The sequence below is a fragment of the Pipistrellus hanaki genome (genome assembly GCF_964339955.1).
Source record: "Pipistrellus hanaki genome assembly, chromosome: 4".
Lineage (NCBI taxonomy): Eukaryota > Metazoa > Chordata > Mammalia > Chiroptera > Vespertilionidae > Pipistrellus > Pipistrellus hanaki.
Window position 1 is genome coordinate 5720494 of NC_140506.1, and position 15201 is coordinate 5735694.

A 15201-nucleotide genomic window follows, 5' to 3' on the forward strand; every position below is an offset into this window, starting at 1 on the left:
GGGTCCTCAAACTTTTTAAAGTGGGGGCCAGATCACGGTCCCTCAGAGAGCTGGAGGGCCGGACTATATGAACTACTAATTCCTACTGTAACACCTCGGCTGCGCTCACTGCCCAAAAAACCTGGCGGGCCGAATCAGACTCCTCTGCGGGCCGCATGTGGCCCGCGGGCCGTAGTTTGAAGACCCCTGATTAGTCATTCATTCATTCATTCATTCATTCATGCACGCAGGTGTCTGAGCCCTGCACAGGCCCGTCCAGAAATGGGCGCTAAGACAGTGTCCCTAAGGCTGTCCTGGAGGGGGGAGGGGGGGAGCAGGAATGCTTCCTCTGAGCCATCGGCTGTCCCTTTGCCATTCACGCACGTGATGATGGGGACAGCTGGCTGGCTGGCAGGTGCCCATGACACGACTCGCAGAGGGAAAGGTGAGACGCCCGCTGCCCCCAACGAGCAGGGGGATGTGATCCGAGGCACACCAGGGCTATGTTTAGTCCCGGCCGTGACTCACCCTTGTTTGTGCAGCATTCATTCAGGGAAGACCGGGCGCGGGGCAGAGTGCAGCTTGGGTGCGTTCAGAATTCTGTAAAATGAATGAATACACCAGAGACTCCCCTCCTGCTTCAACCTCTGCCTTCCGTCTGGGCTCCTTTGAAGGCCAGGATCCTCCCTGAGAAATAACAGGAACAACAACAACAACTCATCCTCTCCTCCACACGTCTCCCTGCGCGTGCAGTCTGGAGAAAAGCCATGTGGGGTGGTAGCCAGTGGCTTTTACGACCTCCCACCTGCCCTCCCCGCATACCTTTTCCTTGAAGGCAGCTCGGGCCAGTGCTTCCCGAGATGGGAGAGCTGCTTTCATAGCACATTTTGAATCCGTTGCCTCCAGCCAAAAATATCATCGTGATTTTAGCAAAACATCCCGCGGAGCAGAGGCCGGGAGAGCTGTGTTGTAGATGAGCTATTGTTCCCTGCGAGTGTGGTCCGGGGAAGAATGCGGTGACCCGGGGCTGCGGGCCGGGGGCGGGTGTGAAGCAGATGAGAATCCTGAAGCACGCACGCGGGTGGGATGCAGGAGGGGCTGAAAGGGAAGGGTTGACAGACACCATGATGGGTTCAGGGAAGTGAGATCCCGCTGGTGAGAGGGCTGCAGGGACGGGACCCAGGAGCAGCTGGTCACATGGGAGGCTCCGGGCAGAACAGGCCGGGAGGAAGGCCCTGTGACCCCTCAGGGAACAGAACCCAGGAGGTGCGGGCTGAGTTTATAGCAGAGGCTGGTGTGAGGGTAAAACTGTCCTGACGCTGAGGGATTAGACCCAGGTTCAGGGACGGGAGAGCTGAGACGGGCTGAACTTGGGTGTGCGGGTCCCCCATTTTCTCTCTAAGACAATAATGCCACACGGCGAACAAGCACAAACCCCGGTGGCATACCAGGATGAGTGTTTATCGCTCACGTGCCTTGAGTGCTCACCTTGGCAGCTCTGCTGATCTTGGCTGGCTCGACTAGGCGCTTCTGGTCTCGGCTGGACTTGGCCCCTGCGTAGCAGCTGGCTAATTTAGAATGGCCGTGCCTGAGATGGCGAGGTGACTTGAGTCAGCTCCTCCTGGGACCCTTGGGAGCCTGATATGCCTTTCCATGACGATGGAGGAGGGTAAGGGCACTGGAGGGAAAGTGGAAGGTCCTGCACAGCCTGGAACTGCACATCCTACGAGTTAAAAGTTCACAGGTGTGAGAGAGGAAATTACAGACTCCGCCACCCACCATCACCTGGCAAAGGGCGTGGGTCCAGGGAGGGTGATGCAGTCATGTGCTGCTGGGAGAAGGGGCACAGTAGTCCTTCTGTGGGGACCCTTCGGTGCGGGATGGGGTCTGTGAAGTTCTCAATGATTGACCCAGCCAGGCCCCTCCGATGGGGCAGCATGTATTCCTCTCCCTCTCCCCCCACTCCTCTGCTGCCTCCCTCTTCTCCTCATTCTTCCACCCGGCCACCTGGTCAGCCGTCCTCTGCCACTAGCACTGTGGGGGGTGGGGGGAAGGGTATCGGCTCTGGGGGCACGGGTGGGAGAAGCTGGCTGGGCCCCTGGCCCCAGAGAAGCTAAAGGAGCACAGGGAGCTCTCAGGTCCACACAGTCCGTGCCCTGCCCAGGAAGGCCGCGGGAAGCACGGGTTCCTGGACGGAAACCTTTGTCCCACCGGCCGGGCCCGGGAGAATTCCCCTTGTGTTCTGAGCACGGATGGCCGGAGGGTGGGGCCAGGGGAAGGGCTGTTCTTGCTTTTCCTAGTACAACAGACGGCCACGACCCCATGTTTCCTCTAAACCCGGTGCTGGGATTCTCCCTCGTCCCCTCCATGCTGCCCAGGAGCGGGGAGGCAGGGATGACAGGCCTGCCAGGCACCGCCGGAGCCGCCGCTCCCACCCCCTCGCTCCCCTCTCATTTCCGGCCGTCCTGTTCCAGCCAGGCTGCTCCAACACAAACAGCCCTGCTCCCCCCCCCACCACCACCACCACCACCACCACCAACTCCCCTCCCCCCCAGCAGCCCTGGCCCAGTGACCAGCGCTTCCTTCCGACGCCCGCCCCGCCCTCCGCCCGGCCTCCCCGAGTGGGAGGAGGAGCTCGGAAAAGCGCCCGGAGCTGGTGGCCAATCTCCACTTGGAGGAAACACTGCATTTTTCACCTTTAACCTAGAAAAATATGGTTCTCAGAAAGCTTGTTTTTAGCACCGGGAGTTCCCAGGGGAGGAAGCATGGGGAGCAGGAGGGGCTCGCGGCCTCTCTCAGGCTCCAGGGCGAGCCCGGGGCCCAGGGGCTGCTCCGGGGAGGGAGGGACTGGTCGGCCTGGGAGGCCCAGCCCGGGGTGACATTCAGGAGAAGGCCCAGGCCAAGGGCTGGGACAGAGCAGCGCCTCCTCCCACTGCCGTCCTGGCTCTGAGCCCGGCCTGGCAGGGACACAGGAGCTGCCCTGGGGGAGAAGAGAGGGTTAGGGGCAGGTGCCCTGTGACCCCAGGGCCTCAGCTGAGCGGGGTGTGTGGTGAGCTTCCCGAGGCCAGAGAGGTCCTCCAGGACTAAGCCCCCCGGCGCTGCCACCCCGAGGGCCCCGGAGAGCAAAGGGCCCCCAGCACAGTCCGAGCCCCAATCCGCAGGGAGGGCCATGGTGCTTGGGCCCACCGCAGGTCTCACCCGATGGATGGGCCACTCGCCTGCACCCCCACCAACACCCTCCAGGACACAAAGGGAAAGACGAAGCCGCCTCCATCCTGAGGGGGCGGTCACCTCTCAGCCCGGCCCGCCCTGAGGGTGCGGCCAGGTCAGGGATAGGTGGTGGCCAGGCAGCCGGCTTGCAGGTGGCCGTTCTCAGGCGGCAGAAGGATTGATCCAGCTCAATACCCTGCAGCTCTGGATCGGCCTGCAAGCAACTGCGCTGCCACCTCACGTCCAAAGAATGTTCTTCGACACAGCCCTCCGGAGACGAGGGCCGGAGCCCATGGGCACGGCCTGTGTGACTCGGAGGACAGAGGCTGCCAGAAAGCCCGGCATGACTTGCATGGTCCCACCCCCTGGACGCCACCCCCACCACCGGGACACTTCACTGGAGCTTTTGTGCCCGGGGACCCCCACCTTGGGATGCAGCCTGCCCACGGCCAGCATGGCGCAGGGCGTCCAGGGCTGTCCCGGCCTGCTGTCTGGCAGAGCAGTCCTGTGGGTGAGGGGGCACTGGGCACAGGCCAGCTCCTCACCACCCTCCACCTCTGCCTCCTTCCAAGGTTCTCCACTGCGAGGACCGGGGCTGAACAAAGCTGAGAGCGCAGAGCAGAGCCTCTCCATCAGAGAGGGGTCAGGGTCCCCGCACAGGCCAGGAGGTCTCGGTTTGAGGTCTTTGCCCCTTTCCCTGCTACGAATAACCTGCAGCGCTCCGGGGCGCTGTGGCAAGCTCTTTCCAAGCGGCGGGAGCTCCCTGGGGCCGTGCAGAGCCCTGGGCCTGCCCAGACCCGGAGGAGCAGGGCAGGCTGCAGGGAGCACCTGTCCCTCCTCCTCATCCTGCCGGCCTCGCCGAGACAGCTTTGTCCTTGAAAGGGCCTGGCTTCCAGGAGCCCTGGTCTTTTTCTGGAAAGCACTGAGCGGGACGCTGTGTCTCAGCATTGGGGATGAGGTCGCTGCTTCTCTGTCTGTCTATCTTCGTCTCTCTGACTCGCTCTGGTTCCAAAGGTTCACAAAGGCCCAGCCATCTCCGAACAGGCGGCATGGCCTCCCCTCCGCCCGGCCGCCCACCTCCCAGCCGGGGCCCAGCGGGCATGGCCTCCGTGGACAGCCCAGCCGCCAGGGCTGCAGCTCCCGGGGGCTAGCAGATGGCTTAGCAAGGACATCTCTGCCGAGGAAGCCAGGGAAGCGCAAGAAATCCGCTCCTACGGTGCGCTCACTTAGAAGCCGAAGTAACGGCAGCTGGCCTGGGCTGGGCTGCGGGAGCCTGCGGGGAAATGGGCAAAGCAGAGAGTGTCCAAGCCCAGGGGAGGGGTGCGCTGAGGACACCAGGCCTGCCGCATGGCCTCAGGGGATCACACCCTCAGCACATCCTCAGCACACACACAGGACAGCCCGCCCCTCAGGACTGTGAAGGGCAGAGGGGTGGGCTGTCCTGTGTGTGACAGTGAAGGGCAGAGAGGAGCATGTTCAGAGGCTGCCACTGTGATAAAAGACGGGTGGTTTTTCCTCATACCTGTTTCCTTGTTCTCCAGTGAGGCTGCGGTGACTCTGGTCCTGTCCCCTCGGAATGACGCCGTCAGTCTTTGGAGGACTGGGCCTCCTTCATTAACACCAGGCAGGCCCTGGGGAAAGTGGCCTTTGCTGAGCTCCTCTGCCCGGCCACGTGCCTGGAGTGGGCACGTGATCTGACCTGACCAATCGCGGTCCGAGGCGAGGGCTGGGGGGAAGGTGCTGCCTTCTCCAGGGGGAGGCTGGCCGCCTGGAGGGGCCTGGGACCACAGGCCCGGCTCTGCGGGGCCTCCGGCCGGAGAGAAGGCAGCCTGGGGCCCAGAGAGGGATGTGTGCTCCCTGAGGGAGGAGGCCGTCTGGGACTTCCCAGGGCTCATCTACCCAACGTGGAGGCCGAGGTCGGGCAGGGGTCAGCTCCCAGAGAAGCAGGTGGCTGCCCAGGAAGACAGGTGGGGAAGGGATGGGCCACCTGGTCACGCAGATCATCGCTTGGGAGGATGCAGAGAACCTCACCGGGAGAGTGAAAGACACTTTGGAGCGGGGAGGTGCGGAGGAGGGTGGCCTAACCTGTGGGCACTGCAGATACAACCCATTAATCTCCATCAGCCTGGTTGTCACGGAGATAAGAGGATGAGGGTGGATTTCCCTGGGACAAAGGGGAGCTGCATCTACCACCCACTGGAGCGCCCCCTGGGCGAAGCTTCATGGCCCAGACCTGGGAGGAGCTGCCTTGAGGGGACCCCGTCTTTCCACAGCGGGAGGCTACCCCACAGGACCGCCCTCTGTCAAATAGCACATTTCTAATAAACTCAGGAAGCCACTTCTGTGTTCAAGGCAGTTATGGAAGGACTATTACCAAGCCCCGGACACAGCAGACACCATGCCCTGCTCTGGCTGCGGGGCGATGGGACGTGGCTCGGTTCCTGTTACCGATAAAGCGTTAGACTGTGCCCAGGGCTGGGAGGGGTGCGGGGCCGTGAGGGCCAAGGACCAGGATGGGCCCCCGGACACTGGCAAAGCGTCGCTGGTCTAGCTGCAGCAGAGACCCGGGCACGGGAGTGAGGACTGGTGAGAGCACCACATCACCCGTGGGGTCAGGCCCTGCGGTCCGCCCAGCAGGACTTCGGGGGGCTGACACGGAACCTCAGGTGCGTCTGACCTGGTTTGGAGGCATTTACACCTGCGAGGTGCTGGTCGGAGAGCCAGGTATTGCTGAGGTTTCTCAGGTGGGTAGGGGCACCTCTGTTTTGGGGGAGCAATACTTACCCCCCCGGAACCCTCCGAACGTTGGAACAGAAGGTTCAGAGCTGAGGAGGGGAGGGGGAGTAGCTTCTCTAAGGCCACCCGGGGAGCACGAGGTGACCCCGAGCCTTCCCCGCTGCCCAGGCGGGGCGGCAGCTGCCCTGGGCCTGAAACCTGCCTCCGCCACCCGGGACGGACAGGGCCGGACGGTCCTGGAGGGAATGGGACTCCGGGCCCACTTTCGAGGGGTGAGGGCTGCCTGCACGGGTGACCTGGGACTAGGAGGGCCCATTTGTCCACACGGCTCTTGCAGGGCTTTCCGGCTCGCCCAGCAGCACAGGAGAAGGGGATGGAGGTTGTGCAAGCACCTCCAGGACAGGAACATAAGTCCCAGTTCCTACCTCTGACAACTCGTCTGACAACTAGTATACTTAACTAGTGCTCTAAGTTTAGTATACAATTTTACCTACATGTTCCCAAAAATTCTAGTTTAGCACTTCTTAGCTGGGATTCAGGAATCTGTGTTTTAACAACTCCACCAGGTGATTCTCATCATGAGAGAAGTTTGGGAAACACTGCTCTAGAGGAAGACAGTGGAAGACAAGCGATGGATGGTGCTGGTGGGGGCCTGGCGGGGGGTGACAGCTCAGTTGAGCCTCGAAAGTCGCTCTCACCTGTGGAAGGTTGGGAGGCAGCACGGGATGAGCAGTCAGAGCATTCACCCTCACATGATCGCCACGTAACCGCTTCGATCATCAGAATCCTCGCCCAAAGCTTTTCTCGTCTCTTTAACGTGAGACTAATCACTCTGGGATAAAACCAGCTCCAGTTTAATCTCAGATCAGTTCAAGACACCTCTGGTTGCTTCAGCATCTCTAGTTCTCGCCGACGGAATAAAATGCTTTTAATTCAGTTTCACTCTTAGTCACACCAGCGGGGAGGTGAGTTCTCATACAGCTCTTTTGTAAAGAACTTGGGTTTGTAAGCTGACATTTTAACTTGATATAGAATACTGTACATAAAAAGGAAAAAAAAAAGATTATTCAGAGCGCTCTAATGGTCTTTCCCAAAATTATCACATCATTCCACTCCAACCTTTTCCAAGTTTCTGGGGGCGATGGTGCTGCCTGTTTTGACTCAAGAATTCACCACCTGGAAAACAAGTTATTTACTGGGCGCCCCTGCACTTAACTACTAGCACCTGGCACAGTTGGCGCAGACATGGTCTGCAGGTGCCTCCGGTTAACGCCAAGCCCATGCAGTTCAGTTGTTCCTCTAGCCCTGTGGTTGGCAAACTACGGCTTTCGAGCCATATGCGGCTCTTCGGCCCCTTGAGTGTGGCTCTTCCACAAAATACCATGACCTGGGCGAGTCTATTTTGAAGAAGTGGCATTAGAAGTTTAAAAAATTGGGCTCTCCAAAGAAATTTCAATTGTAATGTTGACTAATGAGTTTGCTGACACTGTCCTAGAGCAGGGGTTGGCAAACTCATTAGTCCACAGAGCCAAATATCAACAGGACAACGATTGAAATTTCTTTTGAGAGCCAAAGTTTTTAAATTTAAACTTCTTGTAATGCCACTTCTTCAAAATAGACTCGCCCAGGCCGTGCTACTTTGTGGAAGAGCCACACTCAAGGGGCCAAAGAGCCGCATGTGGCTCGCAAGCAGTTTGCCGACCACAGCTCTAGGTCAGGGGTGGGGAACCTTTTTTCTGCCAAGGACTATTGGATATTTATAGAAGCATTCACGGACCATACAAAATTATTAACTTAGAAATCAGCCTGCTGGATTTGGTCAAATATTTAGTTAATTTACCCCTAAGGCCTTGGCAGGTCCAGACCAAGTATTTCTCCGTCCTTATTCGGCCCAGGGGGCGGACTTTCCCCACCCCTGCTCTAGGTAGGCGCAGGCTATGTAGGAATAATTTCTCTCCTGTGAAGTTCTATTTAAGGTCAACTCACACTTTAAAACTACCGAGGTTTTGCTGAGTCAATGACTACATTTCCAAATTCAACAACTTGCAATAAAAGTTTTATGTATTCCTAGAATCTCCAGAAATGATGTTTATCTTCATAGGAAATTAATTAAAAGCAGTATTTTAAGGACCTGGATTTATTTGATAATGTCAGATATCCACTATTTGATTATTGTGATACTAGATTCCCTGGTAAATAGAATATAGATTTAATGAAGCATTCAAAGGGTTATAGCATTGGCATAGCCATGTAGGGATTGCCCTGTGTGACTGTTTTGTAACCACTATAATTCTTAACGGACGGAACTGAAAGTGTCAAAACAGAATCCACTTTTCCTAAGTGCTTAACACAGGAAGAAAGAAAGAAAAAAGCCCACAACTGTCAGTGTAAGTTGTAAGAAAATATATTTATTTTTTCCATGACAATACTATGATAAAATTGTTAAATACATGCATGTTTTAAAAACGGACATAAGTAACATCTTGCAGAGTTAACAGCCAAGCGTACTAGTTTTACATTTAAGGTCTCTTAGTAATAGGGTACTTATATTCTAGGTTCCTGCTATAACAATGTTCTCCAAAACATATGGAATCTAAATTCTGAAATTACACAATAATATAAAATGACCAAATTTTCCATCCTAACGCCACATAATCTCCAAATTTTCACCAGGCAGAAAATACTTGTTACCTGTGTGAGTGGAGTTGTTTCATCCCACATTGAACTCAGAATTTTGCGAGTTAGAGCAAGCCGCACCAATGTCCTACAACCTGCAGTTTGCTTTCTGTGTATGTATGTAAGTGCTTCTCCTTATGTGACTAAGCATGATCTTAGGTACAGAACATCATGACGGATCACTCAGGTAAAAAAGGAAAAGAAGAAACCAAAGGTCGGCAGTGGTAACATTTCAAAAAATGAAGAAGGGAACAGGTTTGGATCTGCAGCCTCCCCCTCTCTTTCAGCTACATTTGCACACACCTGACTGAACAAAAAGTAGTAAACAGTTGCTAGTATTTATTTAAAATAAAAAAATAAGATATTTAACATACATCCCTTTTGAAAAAACACTCATTCTACAAAGAACCTTATAAAAAAAAAAACCTATATCTGTTCACAGTATGTGTATTTTGTAAACAGTAATTCATTATAATGAAATTTTGAAAGTAGAAATGGTGATTTCTTAGCACTTTCAGAACGGGGAAAATAACATTCCTATGGTACCATCTCAAATTTGGGATCTCTTTCTATCCAGGCCAATCTTTTCAAGCAATTCTAGGTTGAAATGTTTGTTTGTTTGCTTTTTTAAAGGCCATGTTCTTTTTGGGTGGAAATAATGGGATAAAAACAAATCTCAGGCATCATATATTACCTACCTTTCCACAACAATAAACGGAATAAGGTTTCCATGTGTTGCCTTTTATTCATAATGTGCACACATTTTCCTAAACATTACGTAGAGGGGGAAAAAACCTAAATAGGAGGATATATCATAAGTAATGGAGAAGAGTATTTGGAATTAAATGGAGGGTAGACTATTTAAAAAAAATTATGGAAATCATTATTCAGTATTGTTTTCTATGATAAGTTGCAAATGTCACAATACTAATGTCAACCTAAACACTAACTTGTTCACATTTTAGCAAAATATTGTATTACCACACAGAAATCTTTTGTGTGTTTTTTTCTTTTTTTATAATACACACTTGGAATGCTTAGGAAAAATAATGAGTTCATAAACTGAAAGTTAACCATTTAAGATAGAGTAATTATAAAGAGAAGTACATTTTAAATGTATATAATGGAGGTCAAAGAGAGTATATGGGGGAGAAATGGTGATGGAAATAACATAAGGGGGAAAAATATATATAAGGAATGCAACAATTTTAAGTGAGCAATTCAATCAGGTGTACAAAGTATTTTTTTTGCTGAATTGCAGCAGATAAGGTCTATGTTGTTATTTTTAATTTTTAAAAGCTTTGATTGGCTACTGCAAAGGCAATCTTAGGAGATAAACATACAAATGTAATAAAATCAATTCCCCTATCAATTAAGTATTAATTTCCCCATTCACATATCTTAGTTTTTATGGTATTGAGTTATAGGAACCAAAAAGTAATATAAGTTATGACTGCTTTGTAATTGGTTAATATTCCATCAGTTATAGTTACTTAAGAGTTTTTAAACTTTTTGTTTCTATGGTTCTTCAGGTAGGCACTTGCACATAAAAACATTCAGATTTCCTTCTTAAAACACTACTTTTAATTTTCATTAAAGTGTTGCACAGTTAGAATTTGTCTTGCATAGGTAAACTCTGTATAACCAGGACACTTATAATCCAAGGTATTAACATTCTTCATAACAGGGAGAAACAAGCACTACTTAAGGTTAAAAAGAATAGAATCCTGTCCTAACTCAGTATCATCATTCAGTGGATTTGGATGTCTTCTCAATCAAACCACACCCCCTAAATCTTACCGCACACCATCAAGCCTGATACGTGGATTGTTCTTAATCCTTACACTGGCACTGATCATCCCCTGGGCACATAACCCACAAAGATAGAAGCAGACCAACATCAAACCAAGTACTTTCCAATGACATTCGAAGGTCATGCCTCAACGACCTTTTGTGTCTAGTAAGGCTGGACACAAATCCTCGAGTGAAAAATGTTCTTAAAAAAGATGGGCATGGTACCAGGAAACTTTTGTTTCAGCAGAAAATAATGGTTTAAAATAAACGCTGCAGAGAAATAGTTTATCGAGAGAATGAGCGCTCACTTCACCCATGAAGCTGCACGTCAATGCGTTGTTGGTTCAATGGAACACATGCTGGTGGGTACAAACACGTCCCAAGTCGAATACCCACCACGGACAAAGGACTGGGGACACGGAAAATGAGGGGGAAATGCGCTCTCTGGTGACACATTTGCCTGAGTCTTTCCCAAAGCCACTTCTAACGCACTGGATCTACACGTTACAGCTTGATACAACACTGCCCTTCAGGAGAACTCTGGAAATGGCCGTCTGGGGTGGGACTCAGTCAACGAGAAATCATTCACTAAACCTTCACGATGGGCCTCGCATTTGAAGTTAGCTAATGCGCCCACATGTTACTCATGAGATGCCCAATTTTACACTTGCAGGATGAAAGATTTCATAAAAGACATAGATTTTAACAGAAAACAGCAAATAGTACTTTAAACAAACAAGCAAAACAGATTGTGTGCCTGAGCAGAAAATTCTGATGGCATTTTCTGCATAACAACATGGTAGGGAAGTACTTCAATTTCAAAATACCATTAAACTTATTTCAAATTCTTTTTGGAAGAAAATATTTCTTCGTCTCCGTTACTGAACTGTTCTCTAATGACTCAAAAGCAGAAAGGACAGTAATGTTCTTTAATATGGGTGTAGGAAGACAAACTAAGACATTATAGGCCTAATTGTCTGCAAGAATACAAGTTGCATGAAGTTTTACGAGTGGGGCTTTTTGCCACAGCAAAAGTTTAGGACTGCATGTTTTCCGTGAAATCCTCCGATCCATGAGCCGGGAAATCAATGCTGGTATGGAGAGTGAGGCTGACACTTCGGCCCTTGAACTTTTTGACAGAAGTTTCCCTTGAACTTTTACATGAACGGCTGCTTCTGGTCTAAGCTGCAGGCACACAGCTCCTCTGTCACCTGAGCACACACTCAACAACGATCCAGGTTCTCAGGACCACAGTCCCAAAGCCAGGCTCCTCCAGGCAGGCTCGACACACTTAAGACATGGGTCTACTCCATGCGATACATCATCTTAAACGAAAAGTCCACCTAATGTTAAAAGCCTAGCAAAGTCTCCTAAGAGTGTTTTTATATGGAGTAGTGTTTACCTAAGGGGGTCACTCGTAAGAGAAATCCCATCCCTGTCACCACCAGGGTCTCCCTTCCCCATGAGGGAAGCTGGACTTGAACTCGGCTGGGAGAGATGTGAACGTGTGTTCTGTAGGCAGCATTCTTCAACAACACAGTGGGTCACAGCTCGTGGACAGAGGGAAAGGATGCGGGAGCCACAGGGCTCGGCACCCTGAGCAGACAGACGGATCGTTCCTTAGAACGGCACTGGGTCCAGACAGTCACGGTGAAACACATCGGTATTGGTGAGAGAGCTCACACAGCTCTGATCTTTCCCAGGATCACAGTTCAGTAACTCTAGAGCAGTAGTCGGCAAACAGAGCCAAATATCAACAGTACAATGATAGAAATTTCTTTTGAGAGCCAAATTTTTTAAACTTAAATTTTTTCTAATGCCACTTCTTTAAAACAGACTCACCCAGGCCATGGTATTTTATGGAAAGAGACTCGCCCAGGCCATGGTATTTTATGGAAGAGCCACACTCAAGGAACCAAAGAGCCGCATGTGGCTTGAGAGCCTCGGTTTGCCGACCACTGGTCTAGAGCAATAAAATCCCGCCTTAGACAACACTGATCCCACTTACAGAGATAAAGGGAAGGGCCTCTGGGTTTCTTGGGGGATGAGGCAGGATCCTGTTGGGGACAGCGGCATTGGGGGAAGGAGAAAGGGGAGTCCCAGATCTGAGTGTCTCGGGTGAACACTAAGGGCAGGAGGCTGACAGAGCAAACTCTGTTGGGGATGCTGTCATGTGATACCTGTCTCATTGATGAAAACCTTTATGAACTATTGCATAGTTTAAATATCCTAGTGTATGTACAGAATTCTGTTTCGTTCCACACATCCACATATCGCGGAAGCCCGGGGTCTCAGCGGAATGCCAGGCGTTAACATCAGGATTCACACACAGAGCACCTGCACAGATCTTGCCCTTAGTCACCCCGTGGCTTTTTGCCACCACATGGTTTTTATAAAGATACATTATGAGCTAGAAAAATCCCAAACTGATCCATTATGTACAGATACATCACAGAACCTCTGATAAGAAGAAAAACAAAACAAAACAAAACAGGCATATCTTGACTTAAGATATTTCAAAATTTTTAAGTACTCTTTTAAGTATCAAAAGATAAAACACATAGACCACCTGAGGGCAGGAACAAAACAAGATACACTTTGTAGTTTTTCATCTGCTTTTCTGAGAACCAAGTCCAATCCAGACACCACCTGTGGACCCCGAGGGTGGGCAGAGGCGGTCGGGGGAGCCCTGACTCTGAGCAGCGGTAACACAGGGGTGCCCGTCCACTCACGTGGCCCTTGTGACGTTTCACCTTAAAGAGCCCTTGAGTAACTGTCCCTGGAAGAAGGTGATCTTTTCAGTTTATCATTTTAGAAACGGAAGACTGGATCGAACAGTCTGGACGGATGATCCCATAAGGGAGAGGAGCAGCTAAGAGGCGCGATCAGAAGGAACATCGGCCACGAGGTGTCCCGGCCGCTGCCTGGTGACCCAGAGAAGCCGAAGCCGTCACCACCGCCGAGAGTGGACGCCACTAGACCCCGCGGGGTAGCTGTCTCAAACGGGAAGCCCCCGGCATCGGATGGTTAGGGGTGATGCTGAACCCACTCATGTATGTGTGCAGCTGACACTGTGGAACAACAAGTAACCCGATTAAAACCACCACCACCACCACCACCTAGATCTCTGGTCTTAGGAACTTACGTTTTTAAATACCAGGCAATCGAGTGCGACATGGGAAGCTAGCGGAGAAGTTAGGAAAGTAACGGAGAAGTCTGAGAATCCGGCCCAGAGGCGGGAGACGAGTCTGACTCGGGCTGCTCAGTGTCATGCTCCTGTTCCGAGTGTGTACCCCTGAGAAAACTGTGTGATGGACACCCCTTAGACAGCAGGCACAGCGACCAGCACGCGGACCAAACGAAACGCTCCCTCGCCGTCGCTGCATTCAACAAAGACATGGACTTGTCGATGCCGTGGAGAGGGGAGGAGAAGGGTTGAAGGTTTTCAGATCTGTGCTTGGTCTTCATCCAGGATGGAGTCCAGGGCAGGCAGACCCACGCCCTCGGTGGCTCTGACGTTCCCCTGGCCGGCAAACCTGCCTGCGATTCTGTCAAGGGTCCCTATGAGAAAACCATGGACGACAGAGCAGGGGCCGGTGGCCGGGGCATCCGTTTTGCAGGTGTGGGCTGGGCAGCGTTCGGCTTGAAAGACTTCTGGAGGGGGGAGACAAAGGGAGGATTCTTTGGCTCAAATCACAAACAGCTCCAGACCCCGAGCTGTGTGGGCTGAGTCTCCGCCATGGTGTGTAGACCACATGGAAAGCAGCGGCCGCTGCCGTGTGACACGCGTGGCGGCGCCCGCCTCGCTGACACCGCGGCTCAGGCCCCCCGGTGCCCGGGCCCACGCCCCAGCCCCGGCCGCGAGAGCTTACTGAGATGGCGGGCGGGCGGGGCACGCTAGTCGTTGGGTTTGCTCTGGAAGAAGTTTGTGAAGGACCAGCCTCCGCCGTTGGACGGCGGCGAGTCCTCGTCCTTCGGGGGGATCAGGAACTGCCGGGAGTTGATGGAGCACGGGCTCCCGAAGGACACGGCGTCACTGCCGCTGTCCATGGAGTGGGGCGAGTCCGGGGACACCAGGGTCCAGGCGTTCGCGCTGGCCTGAGGCCGGTAGCCGGCGGCGCTCTCCGCGTCCCCGTCGGCGGCCGCCACCCCGGCGGGGGTCACCGGCAGGTGCATCTGGGGCTTGTAGCCGCCGCCCGCGCCCGGCTCCGCGTCCGGCTCCACGTCCGGCTGGGCCTGCGGCTGGTACATGGACTGCACGTCGATGTACACGACCTGGGCGGTGCCCGCGGCCTCCTCCGCCCCCGGGTTCGCTATTTCCTCCTCGATGACGGGGGGACAGTAGGACACGGCCACGGGGTTTTCGGGCTCCGCCTCGGAGCCGTCCGGGGCCCGCTCGGCCACGGGGGAAATGATTTCCGTGTCCTCTATCTTAGGGACCGCTGTTCGCGTTTCCAGGACCTCGACGCTGTTCGGGGTACAGGGGTTCATTTCCAGTGTCTTCAGGGCACTGCTTCCCTGGAAATCAACGCGAAGGCGGAGGTTAAGGCTAGCACCAACGCTCCCACGGAAAGCCACGTTATCGCATGGATTTTCTCGCCTCTGCTTGGAAACATCCATGTCTGCGTTCTGTAGTGCCTACGAGAGCAAAGCTAACTTTGTCCCTCCAGAGCAGTATTATCCCTGCGATTAACAGCGGTGGGAAAAGAGCATGACACCCATGATTTAAAAGGAGTAATTGTAGAAATTCAGCAGATGGTAGAGCCCTTTGTTTTTTTCCATCTCTTTGACTTAGGATGACACTTG

The 15201-nt window shown here is 52.6% G+C and overlaps 1 protein-coding gene and 1 long non-coding RNA gene across 3 annotated transcripts in view; both read right to left on the reverse strand.

The window, feature by feature from the left end:
• Positions 1-261: 261 nt before the first annotated feature.
• LOC311620884 lies at positions 262-4821 on the reverse strand. The gene is made up of 4 exons (XR_014794754.1): positions 4712-4821; positions 1468-1702; positions 802-1077; positions 262-666 (listed from the first exon to the last, which is right to left on the reverse strand). It is a non-coding gene; the product is annotated as an uncharacterized lncRNA (long non-coding RNA).
• Positions 4822-8313: 3492 nt separating this feature from the next.
• LIFR (LIF receptor subunit alpha) overlaps positions 8314-15201 on the reverse strand; it is a 64811-nt gene continuing 57923 nt past the window's right edge. Inside the window, exons 20-21 of one of the 2 annotated variants that reach the window (XM_084880564.1) lie at positions 14268-14913; positions 8314-14049 (exon numbers count right to left, since the gene is read on the reverse strand). In XM_084880564.1, coding sequence (XP_084736690.1) covers positions 14293-14913 — 621 coding nt within the window. In that variant the 3' untranslated portion in view covers positions 8314-14049; positions 14268-14292. Of the gene's footprint in view, positions 14914-15201 lie in introns of both variants that reach the window. The other variant, XM_084880563.1, reaches the window with a different exon arrangement.